Source organism: Varroa destructor, unplaced genomic scaffold (genome assembly GCF_002443255.2).
Source record: "Varroa destructor unplaced genomic scaffold, Vdes_3.0 BEIS01000005.1, whole genome shotgun sequence".
Classification (NCBI taxonomy): Eukaryota; Metazoa; Arthropoda; class Arachnida; order Mesostigmata; family Varroidae; genus Varroa; species Varroa destructor.
In genome coordinates, this window is record NW_019211458.1 from 38,557,714 (window position 1) to 38,579,481 (window position 21,768).

General features: G+C 46.2%; 1 protein-coding gene and 1 long non-coding RNA gene across 7 annotated transcripts in view; one reads left to right on the forward strand and one right to left on the reverse strand.

Annotated features, from left to right (window-relative positions):
* LOC111250841 (uncharacterized) overlaps positions 1–21,768 on the forward strand; it is an 86,016-nt gene that overhangs the window by 7,600 nt on the left and 56,648 nt on the right. For 2 of the 6 annotated variants that reach the window (XM_086989509.1, XM_086989510.1), the window contains exon 1: positions 10,764–12,271. The exons of 1 other annotated variant lie outside the window; for it this stretch is intronic. In XM_086989509.1, the coding sequence (XP_086845635.1) occupies positions 12,173–12,271 (99 nt within the window). In that variant the 5' untranslated portion in view covers positions 10,764–12,172. 3 more of the 6 variants (XM_022806679.2, XM_086989511.1, XM_086989512.1) reach the window with 3 other exon arrangements.
* LOC147755663 (uncharacterized) lies at positions 996–5,706 on the reverse strand. The gene is made up of 2 exons (XR_015327930.1): positions 4,315–5,706; positions 996–3,339 (listed from the first exon to the last, which is right to left on the reverse strand). It is a non-coding gene; the product is annotated as an uncharacterized LOC147755663 (long non-coding RNA).

Sequence of the window (21,768 nt, forward strand, 5' to 3'; positions counted from 1 at the left end):
AACGATAGAAATAAAATTAAGCGCAGGACAACGAAAGGACTTCTCAGATGAGTAAATAAAAAAGCCAGTTAGAATGGCAGTAGATCCGTTAGCCAGCAGCAATAGCAACCCTTCGGTACTGTTGCTTGGTCTATTCGTCGTCGTCGTCGTCGTCGTCGTCGTCGTCGCCCGCGGTGCTTTGCTTCTGCAAAGTACCGTTGTGCTTTATATGGTAAAATATGTGCCTATTTCCAAAAACTCAAACCTGTCATATGCAGACATCCGTAAGGCGTTTGGTCGTTCATTCAATTGGGTCACTTACTAATAGTGTTAGGGTGTCCGAAACGATAACAATGGCAACTCGCCCATATCTTTGGCCTGATACAACTAACTAATCGATACTGCAAGAAGCCTTTTTTTTTTTTTTTTTTTTCGTATGTTAGATTCTAGTGACAGAAACGGAAAACAGAATAACTGCAGTATCTTGAAAGCAATGCACATATGCGCGTGTCCATATATATGTATGCATCGCATGTGTACGGGAACCTTGTACCTAGAATTGTCGCCTCTCGTATCAAATATGGTGGTTTACTGATTTCAGGTAATCAGAGGCTTCCGGCTAGGGTACAGTCACGCGTTTTGTTGTATTTATGTTTATGTATATATATACATTATTGTGACGTTTTTCTATAATGCTATCTATAATGAGTGAGCAAGCCAAGAAAAAACAATGATCACACCCAAATATGGAACCGGTCCAGTTTGTAGTTAAGAACACAAAAATTGTGTTATTGTAGTGAAAAAAATAAAAACAGAATTCTCCGTTTGTACTGATTTATCTTCCTGCTTGTACGCTTCGCCCTGTTTGAATTGTATACCTAGAATAGGTGACGCGCGACGGTGACTGTCAATCGGGGAGTGCGATATAACGCTACTCCGTCCCTGTTAACAGTCGACCGAAATGAACGAAGGTAAGAAAAAAAAAACCGGGATCACTTAACAAAGAACGATGAAGAAAGAATATTTGCAGTGATTTTTATTGACACCATGGACTTCTGTTCTAAACGTTTAGTTTTGATAGTTGACGTTGGCAGTATGGTTATTTACGCTGATGGCAGTGAGATTAATGCAATTTCTGCTAATTCAGCTTTATAATCAGTTGCAAACGCTTGATGCCAATTTACGGTCGATCTTCATTCAGAGTTCAATCGGAGAGAAGTCCATATTGTGTGCATAGAGAACCAATACTAGAGTAGTAATTTTATGGCACATAGTTATTGATTCGACTGACGCGGTGTTAAAACATATGCACCTTTTACGGGGAGATATTTGTACCACTGCTAGAGCTATCGCCATATGACTGACTTGTTCATGGAAATAGCTGGGTTGCCCAAGCGCCTACTGCGCCCGGCAGAAGCACAAAACTGAACCTATTAGGTATCACCGACACTGGCATACTATACCTGTTATACTCGGAGGCCGCCAGAATCAGCTTATATTGGACTATTCGTGCAATTAATAACATTCGTACCATAACAACTGTCAGTGAGGAAGGTTCGTACGTCCTGTTCTTGTCTTATTACAAGTGGTATCACTACTCCCACCTTCATATTACGGAACATTCTTTCTAACTCCGTTCTCGTAGTGAACCCTGATTCGCGCGGTGGTTTTGGTCGAGCAGCAGGTTGTTCTGGTCCATGATTGGATGATGAGTATCAACGCGCTGTGGACCGCCAACGCGCTTCGCGCCTTCCGCCTACCAGCTCTGACGGCGGCTCTGCAACACGTTTCGGGAGGGAAAGTTCGTAAGCCAGAAGAGCATGGGGCTCTGTTCCGAAGCGCGCATTGTTCCATGCGCGGTCCAGTGTACCTATTCTAAATATAGCACCGGTAACATCGTTTTGCAAGTATTTTTGCGGTTGTCAGCTGTTTGGACGGCGGTTGATGCTGTAGCTCCAGCTGCCCCTACGCTCGCCCCGTTTGTGGGCGGACCTAGTTACGAGGTCGCTGGCTATAGCGTCGACGGGTGCTTTGCCGCCGCCGTCGCCGTCGCCGCCGCCGCCGCCGCCGCCGCTGCCGGTCGATACAGCAAAACGTAAAGAGCAAACCGGCTAACGCTGAACGGATGAGGAAAAAAATTATCGAACGACCCAGCGACCAAAGAATGAAACGAGTCAGTCGGTCAGATAGGCGCCAGCTACTAGTAATGGTGTCAATGTTGCGAAGATAGCGACGACTTTGGCTATTTTTATTACTGCTAGCAATTGTTCGAGTGTTGGCAGCGGTCAGTGGACAACAACAACGACGACGACGACGACAGCACGTACTCGTGCTGTTACGGGTGACGCAGTCTCAGTTGTTGCTGCTGCTGCGATGAAGTGTCGTGTTGATATCGAGCAGCAGTCATTGAGTAGCTCTGTAATGGCGCTTGTAGCCTGTTGAAAACGGTGCGCTCCTGCTAGTGTAGCAACATTGTCATAAATAGTAAAAGTTGTAGCAGCAAAAACAATGATCATATGGCAATAGAATTGGTGTTTGAGCCGTTTGGACATAAGTAGCTATTAGTAGACGTTTGCGGCACTACGCGCTCGGTCGTTGGCTCACTATGGCTTGCCTATCGGTTGGCAGCGACTACGGCTAAATTGTTATTGTATTGGTAGCGGTAGTAGTAGTAATATTGGAACTTGTTGTTCGTTTGATGTAATAACGTCTAACGGCGACAACACGGGGCGTAAAAAACTCGAAATATGCTAATAGTCACTGTATTTGTGGTCGTAAAGGTGTGACAGAGGCAACGCTACGATCTAATAGACTCCGCACCCGTCGACTGCTCGGTCATGATCCGTCCATTTCTACCATTCAGTCGTCGGAGCTACTACAGCGAAACACGACCGAACAGAAGGACCGTTAGAGAGCAGCGATTTATCAAGAGGGAGATAACTATAGATAGACGGATGAAACGACCACACGCAAAGCAACAAGTCAAGAGGGAGAAGGAAAGAAGACTAAGCTACGATAAAAGTACTACCTGCTTAGGCCACATTATTATATGCAAGTAATGCACCTACTAGTACTGACGCAGTACTAATGTTGACGGATGGATTCGACAGAATGATCCAGGCTTGCGGACGGGCAGCAGCGCGTGCGGAGCCGGGGTACGGGTTGAAACGACACGTTCCTCCTAGTTAGGAACCGTTGAAAGATGCCTAAGCTGCTACTTGCAGTCGACTTCCTGTTCATGTTTTGCGCCTCTCGAGTGCGTTTGACGCGGTACAAAATTCCGCCAAGCTTCAAGACTACCAAGTATGTGCTTTTTGCGGATGCACGATCAGGATGCACGTCGTTTCGACGAGTAATTGCCTGTAGAGAAAATCAAAAGTGGCGCCGGTTGTACAACTCACTTCTTTATCTGATAACGTCGCGACAGGTTGCTCCTTCGAATCATATAAGCGTGATATTTCCTATCATTTCTATTAATCTGAGTTCACAGCTAGATAACTGTGGAATATTTCTCCCGTTCCTACTCGATTCGTCGACCTAAACACGTATCTATAATGCATGTGCAGCCAAATGTGGCTGACGTTGGCCTACATTAGGCGGATTGTTTGTGGCAAAATTTATGAGTAACAACGAGATGCTTTCTAAGGCAGTAGACGCATGGTAGGTATGACGTCGATTCAAAATGGCTGCATACTATCATCTCGAAAGACGCTGAGGAGCAGTTTGAAATTATTATTGATTTTCGGTTCTTCTATGTCTGTATTGAGTGTTCGTCTCCTGTTCGCGGGGACGACGTCAACGCCAAGTGCCGCCTTAGTTCGTAGGTAAGCGACTTCATTTGCTGGTCGGTCAGCTCACTGGCCGGCCGACTGGGAGGATAAATTATTGGATGCGATAGCGAACCCGAAGTTTAAGTGAGTCGCTGGCATGGCGGCTACTTCAGATATTGCGCCTGCTGCTTTTTAACAGCAGGCGCGGCACCTGCTTTGCTGCGTTCGCGAGAGAATTTCGACCATCAACAACGACGCTATCTGAATAATTGACTGAACGATTCATCATGGTCAGTTGCCAATCGTCGTGGCCACGTGTCTAGTAAAAACAGGCTATATCGACTCTATCGCCCATCGATCTGTTTCATTTGGCTGTATTCCCGCTACACAGAGCTTTCCGATGGAAAACGTTCGCAATACAGGTTCGAGGCTGTCTATCGATAGTTGTATGCCGTTACATTACGATATAGTGAGATTCGTATGTTTTTCAAGTAGCGATCTGTAATGTGCTTAAGCTGGAAATTGGCATATGAATTCCTTACGATAACGCTAAGGGCATACTTACGTTGTGCGTATAATAACCCAAATTTATAGCTAGCGATAGAATTGTGGTCAGTTGCAGTTGATTAGATCCGAGCGGATCCGTAACTGACGCTAACCAGTTGGAAAATACACTCAGCCAGCCAACTCGAGGTAACACGATGACGAGTTTTCGTGGTATCACAACGCCGGTAGAGAGCAGAACACGGCGCAATCAACAATAGTAAGATACGGCTCGTTCGCTCACTTGGCGTTATCTGTCTTCATCTGTTTGTATGTGTATTGATTTTGCCTTTCATCGTCCCTGAACCCGTTATTTCTACTATTGCTGCTACTGGTCTATGTGCTTTCGATAAAGTGTTTCGTTTGCTGTTTCGTTGCTCCTATCTGGGCTACTGGTGCCAGGAGTCCTGCTCCGCACATAGGCTTTTTGCACCTTGCGAAGCTTCGCACAAACCAGAACAGGCTCTGCGGCCGCCGGTGGCCGTCGCCGCTCCTGCCACCGCCGCTGTAGCAGAAACTGGCGTAGTAGCTTTCTTTCGGTCGTCCACCTGCCCGTTCCTTTGCTGCTCATAGTAGACGCCGTTGACGATGGCGTCCACTATCACCGACTGTCATCTATGGCATCCTGCAGCTGCCGTCCTCGACGTCGCAAACGTCAACATGATAGAGTAAACATCGTCGTAGCTTGCAGGCGTAATAGCAGCAGTAGCGGCAGCACAGCTGAAATTGCAGCGGTGATTACTATCCGACGACAGTGATGGTGCATCAGAGTTTTTCTTCATTTCTCCCCCGAAAGTGCGGCTAGTGGGATTGCTGGCCCCTTCGAGCAGTTCGTTGGACTGACTGTTTGCAGCATATAGTTGATCTCTGGACGATGTAACACTATATAGTGGAACAGAGCAAAGCACTGGATAATGTAACACCAAAGGCGTGCCTGTCGATGCGCGAGACGGACTGACGAACGCCGTTTAGTGATTCGGCGATCCTTTTACTGCGCATACATTGTACACATATATATTTCTGTGTGTGTATGTATGTGTGTGTGTGTGTGTGTCGACCCGCCTCTATACGCCTTCGTTTGTACGCCCTATATTATCTCTTACGACGACGGCGAAGAGGATGAGCCGAAAAAAAGGAGGGAAAAATGTAGAGAAAGTCGCGGACTACAAGTTCGACTACTTTTATCACTATAATACTGCGTCGTGTATCTGCGATTTCGCGCTATGTCCCGACGTATCTACAACTGTGTCTGTCGTGTAGCGCGATGATGGTGGTGGCGGCAGCAGCAGCAGTAGTAGTAATAGCGCTAGTGGTGGAAGCAAGCGATGTGATGTCGTCGTTGATGCATTGTTGTTACCATGGGCCGACCATGGAAGAGATTGGCCGTTCTTTTACCGCTGCTGCCGCCGGTGGCAGCACTGGTTGTCGCTGCTTTTGCCTTGCCGCGTCTACTCGACTCTCGTCGCCGTAATCATGCTGTTGCCAGTGATGATGATGGCGATCATGATGGAGATCATCATTATCATCATCAGCATCATCATCATCATCGCCGTACTTTCGGGAAAAAATACCGCGCCATTAGGACCAGCGGCAGCGCCACTGGCACCGCCACCACTGCTCTGTTACGGCTGTGTGCGTACTACGGCGACGGGCGACAATTGCACTGTTCCACAGCTATTGTACTCTACAGGCGCCACCTTCAGGACCATTATTATTATTATTATTGCTACGATTTGCACTGCTGCCGCTGCTGATATCGTAGATCTTCCTGTGTACTTCCTCCGCGGCCGGCGTAACGCGGCTTGGCGTCGTCCATCGACTGATTCGATTGGAGTGCTTCTGTAGAGCTGCTAGTGATGACGGCCGTAGCGACCAAGAAACCCAATTAACGCTGTCTCCGCGAACACTGACGGCCGCAGTGACAACCCAAAGCAGCGTCTGGTCAGAGACTGGTGTCTGTGAACAGTCAGCCTATCAGCGGCCAGCTAACCTGTTGGCATGGCAAAAAAGTTGACGAATTATCATACCATAATATCGTCATTACTGCTATTACTATTATTACTGTTACAGATTTGTGCGAGTTGTAAATCGTTCTGCTATCTCGCGTGTCGTGAAACTTCGAGGTCCTCTTCGCCGCCGTCATTGGCGTCATCGTCCACGTAGTACCGTAGCGAGCCGACCTAAGGGGAAGCCACTCGGGCTTAAAAAGAACAAATCGAAAGCGATATCGACATCTACACCGCAACCATTGGCATCACTATCACAAACCACGTCATTATTGGCAGCTTCTGTCGTAGAGTATGAGTAACATCATTCATGGAGATGTGAACCCAATGACTCTATGACGGGATGTTACCGGCTGACTGGCCAGCGTTCCCTGTACCATTCCTCGCACTCTTCTCCAGCCCTCTCTGTGCCTGCCTTTGCATAGAGGACGAAAGCATGAGACGCATGCAGGAAGCAGGTCGCATGAGTGGCCCGCGAAATTCGGTGTCCACTTGCCTTCTAGCTTCATATCCAGTCGCTGCACACGGCCAATTGCAGTGTGTGCTATGGCGTAGGTGGCGCGTTCGGGGCGATCATGCGGCGCGCTGGGTCGCTTTGAAATCTAGGAACGTGTCCGCTGTTTTTAGTCGGCCAGTTGACGGTCGTCGGCAGGAACTATCGATGACGGAAGTAAATCAGCAGCAAGATCAGCGATGGTGGCAACAGCTGCAATTACGATCCCAACTGCTACCGCTGTAGAATGGTCGCGACGAGGAGAACGGTCAATTGTATTCTATTTTTGCGTGCTACCATACATTTCGGTTTCTACTCCATATATGTATATAGCGCGAGTGAGTTGAGGTGTGATAAATACGCAGCCTGTATATACACGCCTGTCGATGTGTCCGTGTCCGTATTGGCTTCCTCTCAGCTTGTCCGTCCACTCCATCCGACTGATTAGAACAAGTCGCATTGGTAGTGCTGCGGCTGCCACTACTAAAGTCGTCCGGAAAAAACGGATAACTGTCGTAGCAAGAGACGTAATAATCGCTACCATAGCTGTAATACTAGGGGTAACTTATCGTCTTAGCGGTAGACGTACAAGTCGAAACATTTATTTCTTTGTTACGAGCAGGGTGGTGATTAACGGCGACTCGCGAGTGAATGACCAAGAGTAGCGGGGGCGGTGGCGGCGACAGCGGCAGCATAATCAAAGTCGACGATTACCACTAGCGGCTATACAGCAGCTACCACGACGACCGAACGGCTGCCGCTGCTACTGCAGGCGGTGAGGGCAAGCAGCAAGTGGCAAGTTAGCTTATTCTAAAGCGATGCCAATAACGGACGCGACCAGCTGCCGCGATAGTTAAGTAGTCGTGGTAGTAGTACTATGATGCTATTGCTATGGTCATAGAAGAATCAGCGACGTAGCATCAACCGAAAGCAGCCGGGCGGGTTGACCCGGCTTGGTTTAGTTAGTCGCTCACTCGGTCGCGGGTCAATACGGTTAAATCGAATCGACGACAAGAGTCGAGAATCAGCCAACACGCCACGACGTGGCGATCGGTCATGGCGACCACGACGGCGAAAACGCAATATCGGCCGAGCATCGGCCGGCAGCGCGAGAGACATAACGCTCCCACCATCACCTAGACACCCAGGCAGCCACCGAGTCAAACAGCTCCACAAAATTGGCTATAAACACAGATGGAACTGTCGCTAATCGTGTAGCTATGTTTTCTTATCTGTCTGGCCAGCTTTTCGTGTACATATGTGTGTGTGTGTGTGTGTGTGTGTGTGTGTGTTTATCTTACTGTGTGTCCGTCCGTTAATTCATCCGTCGGTCTATCTCTACGTGCCTTCGTGCCGTTGCTTGATGCCATTGCCTGTGTGGATGCGCGTTACTATTACTCCATCCATTGAGGAGAACGGCTCATTGTTGCTTATGGCGTGACTGCCGTAAGAAGGGACCACCGGTGCTGATGCTACTAGTTCTATTCCGCACCCGCCGCCACCACTATCTTTGCCTGCCTGTACAATTGGCCGTCCTTGCTCCCGGGAAAGTAAAGCGAACACAAACAACTGCGGCCGAGGCAATGGCGGATGTAATGTTGACGCCGAGGCTGGCGGCGGTAGCGCTGCCGACGCCGTCGTTATCGCTGATGTTGCCCTCGTGGGCGTAAAATAGGTTTCGGGGCTATTGGAAGAAATGACGGAAAGGAGCGGGCTAGTGACTCGACATTCCTTGTTGTACACGTTATGAACCCGTTTCGTTGGAGAGTTACCACTGACGCTGGGGAACTAAATCAACAAAAATCTCGGTCGTTTGCGAGCAAACGCATAGCAGCTCTCCACCATCGTTGTAGATGTCAAAACGTATTCCCACAGTGAAACTCGACTCGTGCTCCATTCATCAGCGAAACTGATATACGTATATGTGTATTTTTGCTTTATTCATTCACCAATCGGCTTAATGAAACAAACGCGGTGCGAGCGGACTACTAAATGAGCAGCTCCTTACGACAGTGAGGCGACGTTGTTGTTGTTGATGCCGCTGCTGCTGATGATAATGGTAACCCCGACCACGCGTCGAAGATGAGTGCAAAACACGCAGAACTCAGATAGCGACAAAAGCCGTGAGCGACGGACGGAAACCGGAGGCAAACGTTATGCAATTTCACATCTTTTACGCATCAGTAATTGTCTATGTGTGTGTCTGTGCGTGCGTGCGTGTGTGTGTGTGTGCGTGCCTATTTGCTGGGACGGTATTGTCATAGGCGTGATTCAACTGACGGCCGTCGGCCGCCCGATAGAGCAAGGTCAGAAAAACACGCTGGTCAGCCGCCCTCTTTAGCGCTATCTGTCCCTGCTGCCATCGCCGCTACCGTTGTGCATATCCTGTTTGTGACTTCGCCGTAAACGGACGCCGTAAGAACGCTGGCTGGCTGGCTGGCGCACAACGGCCAGGTCGCTTAATGAGTTCCTTGCCGCCAGCAGGTAGCAGACCCAACGCAACGTGAAATGCTTTCCCCTTGCCGGCCCCGACTTTCGCTTTATCTCGATGCTTCCCATCGACCGTACCACTATTATGGCGTTACGACGTATCCTACTATGATTGCAATCCGATTTCTGGCATGACTGCCCCTATCGTTACATTCTTTTATCTCGGCCTTCCCTCGAACGATCCTATAAATAAAATGAATTCGCGATAAAAATTGAATGGTTTACTATTAACTGCAGGCTAGTGCGTGAGCGGGCCCACCGGCAAATTTGCCCTATCATGAACAACCAAATTATCTCTTGCTCTCCAGAATATGAGGATCATCTATGCTCCCTGTGCAAATATCTTAAAAATTCTGAACTGAATTCGCATCAAACGACAAGCCGTAAAGGAGGGTACACTGAAAGACCAAGAAGTATATGTCTGGCTGAATACGCGTTGTCAAAACAGCCTTTGATAAAGAAGCAGGCTTAAACGGAATGAGAGCTATAGAATTTGAATATCGGCCTGTTCTAATCTGCTACTTATTTGCCCTTATGAAAATGGTCGACTCTGTTAATGTTTTTTTTTATTTAGCTATTCTCAAAACAGTTGAGCTAAGGACGGATTTCGGTCGTAGTGATAAAGATCATCGGCTGTATAGCTGTTGTTGTATAGCTGTAGAGTTGATCTGCAGATAGTTACGTTGTCGCCGGACATTTTAAATAATCATCACTTAATTGAGAATCTGAACAGCGAAGCGCTAGATGCCGTTACTGCCTTAATAAATAATACGTTTATGCTGAGCGCCTACATCGTTACTGCATCGTTATTTTGTACAAGCCTCACGCTTCGCGTTTACAATGGTTTCGTCTATCTTATCCGGGTCGAGTTTGACTACATAAATGTTTCGTGCGTTTCGTGGCGGCCAATAATGTTGTTCAAGGTGATGGATGCTTAGTGCTGCAGCGAGGCGTTTGGATTAGCCAGATATGATTTAAAATCATTGTGCCAAATCTAGCCATTCTGATTTACTCGAGGAGTCCTGTCGTATCTATGGGCCCGCAGTTGGGGTTGCTGTGAATCGGGACGTGTTCCGTCACACTCTAACATTATGACGACCCGCAGTTTTTTGCGCAATGTTTGCAGTTGGCACCAAGATAGGCACTCACACAATCGAATCGAATCAAATGCGTAGGGACTCGTAGCGCCAACACTAGACACAACAGCACTTCCATCACAATTAACAACGGTCAGATGGACGGACCGTTGGTGATGGCCGTAAACTGGCCGTTTCTATCGACCAACCGTTGGATTTTTGTTAACGGCTGTCATTCTATTAGAAAGTAACTCTGTTTGCCATACGTCCACCACGCCTATCAATTTCTAAAACTAATGCGTCTCAATTTGCTTTTTATGTTTCAGGTAAGTTGAAAACGCCAATGACGAAGCAAACGAGCATCGGTCGGTCGGTCGGTCATCATCCGTAAGCACGACAGTAACAATGCGTACTCGATATGAACATTCTCTAGCAGTTTACTTTATGTATTATCCCATAAGTGAATTCAACTTACAACATGAACGTCGCAAATGATCACAGTGGAACTGACGACCAAACTTGGAACAGCTGCTGCAGCTTTGCTCCTATCTGTCCTATTTTCGTCGTTCATTTACCGCATCGTCTAGGGCTAGACCTGTCGGTACAACAAAATCCTCTCCAAGAATCTTTACTAATAATAACACAATTAAGTAGTAAGCACACAAAGTACACGAGTCACTCGAATACGGTCGTATACATACGTATACGCAGATCATAAGATGGACGAGAATGAAATGTACTTTAGGCCTTATATTATAAGTGGTCTCCTACCCATGATACTACACAGTAGGTGCCCTAACACCTACCTAGTTCGTTGTTTATTGTTCTGTAGTAGTTCACTCGTAGTCCTCGCGCCATTAGATAAAACTAGTCAAGAGTGCGACCTACAGCAGAGCTTAATGAAACATCTAAGTGGTGACGGACAAGCTTAGTTGCACACTTATCGAATGGTCCAGCGACTATTCGTATCCACTAGTTAGTTAATAAAACAGAGGAAGGTAGAACTCCTGTGTTTCAACGTCCTGAGCTACGTTCCCCTTCTGTCGTTGTTGTTGTTGTTGTTGTTGTTGCTGCTGCTGCTGCTGCTGCTGCTGCTGCTGCTGCTGCTGCTGCTGTGGCTGACTCACGCATGTAATCCACAGTGCGCAGATGGGAGAAGGCGCAAACCATCATAACAGTTTTCTGCCCCAGTCGAAGGTTTTGAGTGTTTGCATTAGCAATAAAGTGATTCCGTCGTTGCCAATGACGCGACGGTGACGAGTTTTTGAAAAGAACGAGGAGGTAATGAACCAACGCGATTGGCGTTAGCTGTTGTTGGCGATTCATCGCTGCGATGCTCTCAGCCGATGATGCCCATAGAGGCAAAACAGCATTGCTTCAAGTGTACGAGTAAGATTATCGGCTGCGGCTTCTGTCCGCTATTTAGCTGTTGCCCTTGCTGCTGTCGTCGGTATCGCGGTTCGGGATGGTTTCAGCGGTTTTAGTTGTTTTGACTGAGGGCAAAAGAGCGCTGTCGATGGGATAGGTAAGATTACGTAGCGATCGTGTTGACGATATTATCGACGTGTCGATTTTGTATTCACTATTCATACAATGACGATAAGGACAGGGCGAAGACGCCAACGATGATGGCAGCATCTGCAATGGCGATAAGAAGCAGCAACAATGATCTTATGTATAACACAATAAAAAAACTTCTGCAAAGTAAGCAGCCGGGCATTGTCGAACCGTTCCTGCCCTTATCCAGCGTATCGACTGTGTACCTCAATATCGTTTTCCTGTTAATAATAGGCTCGTGTGTGTTTTTTTTTGAGTATGAATAGCCTTTTTCATCACTATTATTTGTGTGGATGCTCACTGTGCGCAAGTCGACGTCTGAAGACTGATACAAGGGCAACAAACGCGCGAAAAAAGGTTCGTGTCATTCTAATTGACGTAAACCGCAAGATCTAAACGAGGCAGCCTGTCGTCACCGCCGCGAGCATTGCCACCATTGCTTAAGACTGAACAGATGTGGAAGGAGGATAGCAAAACAAATCTGTCCCCTATTATACGTATATATCAAAAGCCACATCTAAATATGTATGTATATATATATATATATATATTTGCACACATCTAAGTTTGAACCGTTGTGTGTTGTATTATTGACGCAAATGTCCACACTGTAGATCAATAACAATGTTGACATAGAATAACAACAAGGACCACCAGAGGCAAAGCCGAGACAAACACATTGAGATACACACACACAAGCGCGTTTAGACAGCCAAATAGTGGACACACAGCAAGATAAAGAAAAGCAGAAACAATAGCGACAGTTACCGATGACGAAAAAAAAAATTGTAGAATTGAAAAACGAGATCGATCAAATGTAGTAGCGTCAGCGACCACCGCCACCGCCATAAGCGATCAATTGGCTATAACAAAGCTGACTTTGTGTAGTACCGAGTTAAATCGATTGAACTCAATTGTTCGGTGGCTACAGCGTGCGCTCGTTGATCCCATGGCGTAACAAGGGGGTGCGAAGGGGCAAACGACGAAACGCAAGCAGCTACAAGAAAAAATCAGCAGCAAATAGTCGTGGCAACAACAGCAGCGGGATATTGAAGACTGTTGAAAATAGCACGAGAAAACGCCCCAATGGCAACAATTATAGCAGAAGAGAATTAATTATTTGGCGAGTCAGTGAGTACTTCCCGCCAGTTTAGCTTTTTCACGTCAAGTTCTGGAGTGTGGCTGTCGTTGTTTGAAGTAGCTGAAGTAGTGGCTACAATCGTCTTATGTTATTAGGAGTTTCCGGCGAAGAGCGAACACGTTAATGGACGGTCGTCGTATTAGAATTGATACTGCTGTTCGTCCAGAGCTTGAACGAACGGTCACCATTATGCTAAAGTGTATACGTACAATGGATCTGAACACGGAAACAACCATCAAATCTGCTTCAATGCTAAGTACAGAATATTCAATTAGTTGCACACATTTTAATGAAACGCCAATTGAAATGTATATTTTACATATGTATTTCAGCTGATAATATCTACCGGTCCCTGTGTTTGACTATGGGGTTAGTTTCGATCCGGAGACGACTATTTGATCTGGACTCGGATCACGGACGTCGTCAAGATCCACGGCAGAGGCTGATAGTCGGCCGATTCGAAATACGAGATTTCGTTGAGAAGTCTTCCGAAGGCGGACCAGAGATTCATCGTTCTCGAAACAAAATCGACCCTTACAGCTCTAACTCTCAGCATCTTCTGCGTCGCCAACAACAATGCTTGTGCTGCTTGCATTTTGGAATCAGCGATCGTTGGGCGTAGCGTAGAAAAGATGTACTGTCCTTTAATCAAGTCGATCGACTATTGGATTTCCTTCGTTCGAGAGCATTATATCACAATGGTATTGCTCTAGTAGATGATCATGATGCGGTCTTGTCCTCGTGCCGCATTGGGAACTTCGGCAGGTTTTTCTTTCGGAAAGCATCCGACGTTGTAACTCGTTTCGGATTTTGCTAACAAAGTGGAACTACACGGGAGTGCGGCTACCAATTTATCTCTCGAAAACACGGTCAAACTTGTGTTGTTTATTGTCCGCAGACGACGTGTGGATAAGGCCGATATGTCGACTGGTGCTAAACGTATGATTAATAATACGTGTTTTTTTTTAATGGGACGAGTCAGCTTTTTCTGTTTACGATTGGAAAGTAACTTTTTTTTGGGTTATTGTTGTATGATACTTACTTCCCCATAAGCATAAGCAGCATAGAAAGGCATAAATTGTACCTGTTAGTTTTCTGAATGTCTTCTTACCTTCCTTTTTCTGTTTGCCAGAAATATCGCAGTTTAGCTCTGGCTGGTACAGATGAATGGTTAGCACGTGAGCTCATATATAATCGTACTGGTACATGTGTTACGAAGAAAAAATACATTAAGTATATTTCTGCGCCAACATCTCGAGATGCAATTTTAGAAAAACGTGATTTTGTCAATGGCGCTGCAAACAGCTGGCACGTATTCTAATTTGCACGTCTAGGGTTAAAATTAATGGTTTTCGGGGCGAGCTCGAAGCGTGACATTTTGTCAGCTGATCTGCATTCCTCCAAACGTTACTACTGACGTTACTGGCAGCAGCGGTAACAACTGAAGTCGACGAGAGCCGTCTAGGCCACGCAGTCAAACTCTAGACAACAAAACAAAGAACATCAGTAGTGGAAATTGTCTGAGCCACTTCTGGTCTGCAATGATCGAGTCTGCGTCACCATCTGCCTGTTTGACCGTACTAGGGAATAACTGTATGCTATAGGTCACCATCTGCTACTCTCTGTAGCGTAAAGCCGTATGGGGCTACCAGCGTGAAATGTAGAGCTTAAAATGGAAAAAAAAAACACGGGAAGGCTGGTTGTAACGTAAGGCGGTTGCGGCGACAACGAAGTCGCGAGACGCCTAGCATCACTGTTGTCCTACGATCGGCGTAGCCTAAACTCAGCGTAGTTTGCCACCGCTCCATCTCTGTTCTACTGCTTCGTTTAAATTGGCCTTTACTCACTTCTTCGTTGTTTCGTCTGCTATCTGCTGTTGTTCTAGCTGGTGCTGCACTCATAATATTCCTAGTAGCAGTAGTAATCGTCATGGCATGTCTCCCCTTCAATGCGTTGTCGCCTGAACCCATGACGTTCGGCTGTGACGCCATTTCATGTATGTTGCATCGGCTGTCGTAATCGCCTTGCGTTACTCGTCGTTTAACGGCGCCGCAGTATCTCGTAATGAATGGAACATCTGCATAGATTAGGATGCACTGAAATACTCCGAGAGAAGGCAAGGGGTCTTAGTATATGCGCTTGGTCCAGAACGGTCGGCAGGTTTGCTGCCGCTATAACCTCAATAAGGCGTCTTCAGTGCTCTCGACGGTATTCGCTAACGCCAACCTAGCATTACGCCGTTTACCAGTAATGTCGCCGCAGCCGTCACCAAGTCCTTTCTACTGTTACCTGGCGTCTGCGGGCGATGCTGAATGCCCAAAAAAAGTAGGACAATCATGATCTGAAGCAAAGCTGTTGATAAACGGGAAATTTCTTTTAGTGGGTGGATTTTTTCCTCGCCACATACTCGCTGCTGTCGTTATTGATCTTTGCATTATTAGAAGAGTGATTATCGAGAATAGCCCATAAGGAAACGTCAAACGGTCACATAAAGCGTAGAGATAAATATTAGACAGTAATACCAGCATATGTTATCGTCGCAAACATTGCTGTTTATCGCTACTTTGCCACGGACTCTCCTGCTTTTATTTATCTCGCTCAGTTTTGCTCTGTCAGGAGATGATTTATTAGTTAGATGCAAAGCGTCGTATTGTGTTCGCCTGGGGGACGGAGCGAATCTAACCAAAACAATCTAAAAAAGCAGAATTTCTTAAATAACCTGAGAACTTTACATAGTTTTAAATTAGATGAGTAAACGACTAGATGTGTCTGTGATACACTTATATATATACAGAGAGAGAGAGAGAGAGAGAGAGAGAACATTGTTGTCCGTTAATTGTAACTGGCCTATCAGATCCCTTCACATAGGTAGAGCGGGTCTTGAGTAGCGACCGGTAACATTCACAACGATATATACGCTTCTTACCATATAGAGCGGAAATAGTCGAGAGCGTGGATGACACGATTTTTCAATTTCTTCGTCAGATTTGTGAGTGTCGTCGCCGCCGTGTAACGGTATACTGAATAAGAAAAATGTTTGTATTATGAACACAGAGTGGGTTGATTATAAGGTACGTCTACAGTCTTCGCGTGTTAATGCGAGACAAAAATATCAAATGAATCATTTTATTATATAATTCATACTGATAGTGGATTGGCTGAGGCTTCTTATTCTCGCTGGCAACTTGGTAAAAAAGTACGTACTGCAAAACAGGAAGCAACATAGAGCTAGAGCCTAGCGTGTGTATGTTACATAAAATAATGAGTGCATCGCTTGCTGACGAACCCCCGGGCTACACGGGTTGTTACGCGTGCGTCCATGTTTTGCGAAAATGATGATTCGGCTGGTGGATCGCTCAAAATTATCTTTGTTCAGCGTCTCGGTGTTGTTCGATTCAAGAGTTAATTATTTGCTTTAGGCCGTTTTTGCCTTACGGAGAGCACCAGACTCAGCGCAAGATCATTCCCGGAAATAATTTCTATAGCGGTTTATTATGTAGTATTTATATAATGTACACTCTTATTGGCGTCTATATTTTAGTACGGATTAGATAGACAAGAATCGTCAACAAGCTAGAGCGACTAACTGCTGAATGAGAGAATTGGCCATCAGCGTTTGCTTTTCTTACTTCGACCTTTTCCCAGTTCATGCTTCTCTAGCTTACCCTTCGTCGATTCAATATTTTTTTCTGCTCTTCGCCAGAGTAGTGGCTTTGGTGTCAACCTTTTCAATCGATGTCCATCGCCGGTGAAGATCCGGCGTGATGTCTCGTCATTTGTCACTTTGAAAACTCGACATTAGAGAACACGAACGTAAGAAAACAGCAAATCTTATGCTAACTACAGCTGCTCTGGCTCTTCCTATTCATATTTTGTCCGTATATATCTCTGTATGTGCGTGTGTCCTTCGCGAATTCGAGCGACTTTCAGGAACCGACGGAGACAGAGGGAAAGCGAGTGAGAGAGTTTGGAAAAAGTGCAATCTTGGAAATGCCACCATGTCATCCTGGTATTGGCCGTTCACCAACGATGTCACCAAATGCTCCAGATGTCGCTGATAAAGAACCAGTAAGAAAATGGTTTGGTTGTGTGTTCTGTACAAGAGGGGCGTTCGGCGTTTGTCTGCTGCGGTAACAGCAGAAATGTACACATCAGTCATGCCTACGCGTGGGTTCGAGATGCCAGCGTTTGCCTAACTGGATAAAGGAAGACAAGAAAAAAAAATAAGCATAATAGAAAATAGAGCGGGTCTATGAACGAGATAGTAATTACTTGACAGCCTCGCAGCATTATGAGGAAAGCAAAGAAGTATAGCCGAAAAGGTACATTTTTATAAATAGACGGTTATCTCAGTGTTACTGCTGCAATTAGGTGGCAGTACGCGAGTGGCTTACGTGACAGTGATTAGCTAGTCGGTAGTACTTTACTCACAGGCGCGTTTCGATGCCACTAGATACTAGGGATAACTTACCGTACTTTATGATCATAACTTCAACTTTTGTTAACTCTGCAAATAATACGTCTGTGTTTGTGGTGAGGCGAACCAACGGATTCGATGTTTACAAACGGTGTTAATGAAATTACAACAATACCTTCTCATAGAATTTAGTTGTTCGTTCGTAATGCCTGCATAGACAAAACTACAAAGTAACATCCGTGTTCAGATCCAATAGAAGTACTCATGTAGTACCTATGTAGCTCTCTATCTACTTCTTCATTTTGGTTACATCTTGGTTCACTTGGTAGGGATTCGACTTCTGCTGCTGCTGGTGAATCCGACGACAACAGAAATTTGACTGGTACCCACTATCGGGGTGAAAGGCGTACCCTAAGGCCGAAGTTCATTTCCCCCATTAGGTCCTTTTCATCGACCGCATCTTTACTTCAGCTTCTTCTCCCCATAGAAAATGGTGCCCCCTACAGATAGGCTGAGTTTCAGACGGGTAGGCAGCAAGAGATTTTGAAACGACGAAGTAAAACTCCGCGTTTCACGGCGACCCGGCAAAGAAGACGTTCACGTTGTCATTATCGTAGGTTCGAAGCCGACGCCGATAGATGTTTTCTTGAGGAGAACGCTGAAGTGGAGAAGGACGCGAGGGAAGAAAGAGACCTTCAGAGGAGGAGGCCCCGTTCCAGTTGTGAACGGCTGGCCAGCTGTTTCTCAATAAACGTTTGCTCTCTGGTGGCAGGTGAGGGATACAGACAGGCAGCCGGGGGGTGCCTGAGTGGGTCGAAACGCACCAAAACGACGACTACGACTTCGACGACGGTGACGATGACGACAACAACAGGTCGAACGCGGTAGTGTAGAGAACATTTCGTCTTATTCTTTGTTGTTCTCGTGTATCCACCAAGACCAGTTCGCTTTTTCGATGCGACGGTGGAGGGTACTGTCGTCGTTGTTGGTGTTGTCTATGTTGTTGTTGTTGTTTTGTTCATAATCAGCATCAGCATCGCCATCAATAGCGACATGAACACTATCTATGAGGCACTGTTAGTGCTGTACTTCTCATGGTGTGCTGCTGAGTAGAGACGCAGGATTTTCATATCGTGGGGCGATGGAGGACACTCCGATAGATTTAGGGTGCAACTAGTGAAGCGACTGCAGCGGCAACAACGGCGGCGGCGGCGGCGGCGGCGGCGGCGGTGGCGCTGGTAGTAGCACTAGTGCAGAGTGCGACGTGGGGCCCAAACAAGCATTCGGCCTACTACGACTACCAAAAACTACCGAAGTACTCACGGCCCTCTCGGTCTACTACCGTGAGCGGTGGCCTATCATATGTTGCTGCTGCTGCTGCTGGTACTATTCCAATACGATCAGCTCCGCAAAGTGTTTGATGACGCCTGAGAAGATCCGAGCCACGCGGGCAGGACAACGAGCCAGTCAAGCAGGCAGATAAAAAGAAGCCGAGCTAAACTGAATTCATGCTGAGGATCAGCGGAATAAATAATGCTATAGGGACTTGTATGCCACTGCTCGCTTTCTATTCGGGGGGCACAATATATAATATTCTTCTGCTTTACCGTCTGCTTGCTACTCATGTGCGCGACTGTATGCGCCTCAAACGAACATCATGCTACTGCTATGGATTGGACTGAATAGTCAATACAAGGGGCAACTCATCTGCCTCTCATGCTCATCTGCCTGAGCGATCAAGAGAACACGAGACCATTTTCGTGTATGCCGCTGTAGTAGTACGTTGTATGTCCTATTCTGGAGACTATACTATAGGACAAGCTGGGACTTAAACCTGTATTGGGTAGAAATTAGGCAAATTCCTAGGCTTGTTTTTATAGTCACGTCTCGCCTATCCCGCTACTATCAACAGTTAAACTTAAACCGACACAGTATCAGTGTTGCTTAGAAGCTTTTGGTACATTTACGTGAATTCTATCAATCAAAATCGCTTGAAGCTAAGATTCGAGCTTATACTGATTAATATGCACCGATAGTACACTTCAATAGGATAAATTCTCTTTAAAGGTGAACGACCATTGTTTTTCCGTATCTGTACGATGCTACTCGAAGTGGGCTTTTGGCCGAAGCGCGTTGACTTTAACTCAATCTTTCGGGGGCAGCGTCGTGAGAGTTCGTTTTCGCTCTTCTATTTTGCCCATTATCTTAAGCTATATTACGATGTCGAATCGGCCATAAAACGATCCATTCGTTGAGTCTGGATCTTTCTGGTACTAGACACGAAACGATGCGTATTATCTGTTCGTATGCTGTTTTTGTTGTTTTTTTGTCGGAGGTGCAATACCATAAGTGAGTCGAGCCGAGTCTCTGATACGTGTCGATGGAGGAGGGCATCGTCGAGGGCAGCATAGATCTTTAAGGACTGAAACTAATTCTGACGGGTCGAGCTGGCTATAGCTGGATGTTGATTCAAGCATTTGCGCCCAATCTGTAGCACAGGTCAGAAGCCTGCTTCTTTATCTCCATATCCTGATATTTTCCCTCTATTTGTCGAAATCTACGTAGGAATTTAAGCACGAAACATCTCTAGCAAGTACAGTAAAAGGTGTTATCTTCTCAAGGATTTTTTTTGTTTTTGTTTTTTTATATAATTATTCAACCATATCATATAAGAAGACATGTTGGAATAGTTGGTGCTTTTAACATTCTATTAAGTGAACGACCATAAGATACTATTGTTTAAAACCACACAGCGCGTTTCAGGTAAAGAACTGATTCAGTCCCAGACTCACATCATTATTGCCGGGAGTAGGAACTCCCAATCGTACCAGCAAGAGTAGCGGTAGAGTCTCCGCAATAGAAACAACAATGCACAGCGAACACAAACTGCCGCTATCAGGATTGAACCTACGTAGTTAGGACTCGGTTAAAGTCTAGTTGAGTTGATGCGATGTGACGCGATCTGGCAGAAACAGATCTCAGTTTTCGAAGCGGTCGGCCGTTATTGGCGTCGCTTTGAAGTGAATAACACCCGAGTTACTGACAGTATTTCGTACGGCGCTTAGTCGTTCGATCCCGCAAGCGAAATCGAAATAGCTAGCCGCAAAACGTACCGGCGGCACGTTACTTGGACACAGACGACTGTTTCTCATTGCAAGTAGCCACGTATTTCTTAGCTCAGCTAAACCAGTACTACCGAGTAGAAGTAGTTATAGCAGTTGTGCGTGACAGACTAAACGTGGCCGCTAGCAGTATGTGCGGTAACACTGCGTAACATGTTCGATCGTTCTGTTCTACACAGCTGTTGCCCTGATGCACTATTGTTGTTAACGGCATAGGATAACATACAGGCAGATTTGGCTATGGCTGGCTTATTAATTGTTCATTGCTATAGTGCATGTCGCTATTTACTTCTGCAGGCGCTGCGTGGGTAACGCTATCGTTTACGCTAGGTGTCTGCATGAGCAAGTAGATCTCACCTATGAAGATGTATGTGTGTTCTATGGATTCTTCGAACTCATTCTGCTCGTCTTTGTTTGTGGTCCACAACGGATCACTTCAGACCTACTAGCAATTTCATAGTTGTATAGTCCGGCCGTTAGTGATTGTCGGTGTGCCCAAGTGATAGGTCTGTCGTGTCGCTGCAGTATCAGCCGCAGCAACAGCAGCATAGGACGATCGTATCGTCGACCTCGTCCTGGTTTCCATACACTGCTAGCGTAAACAAACTATCGTACCTTTAGGACGCGGGCCATAATGGCTATATTGGGAATTATTGGGGTTGATGTTATTCTTGACAATGATTTTGATGAGGCTGCGGGAACTATTGAAGATTACCCCATTTCCCCAGGAGTGCGCTGGATAGACTGAGGTGCCCCGTTATAGCGTAGTAAGTTATGGGTTTGCCTGCTAAGCTTAAGGAACACGTGGGGGGTCAGGGTTCGAATTTGGATATACTTCGTTTCGTACTAGAAGCAAGCCCTGTGATCGAACGCCTTACGGCAGAACCCGGACGTGAAACTCTAAACATTTAAGTTTAGCTCGACGAGAAATATACACACGATAACAACATACGTGGAAGTGCTCTTCATTACAGATCGACACAAGCACGCCTGTGTTGCGTGTTATAATGGGGTATTTTTTTTTTGTTCAATGTTGAGCAAAACAAACAACAAGAGGCAAAGGTCATCTGCGCTCGAAGCGGTACCGATCCCTCTCGATCAAATCGTGGTAAATTTACATGAAGAAAACAAAATGGTGAATCTGGAGCGCTGCCAGCGAAAGCACTATATATAT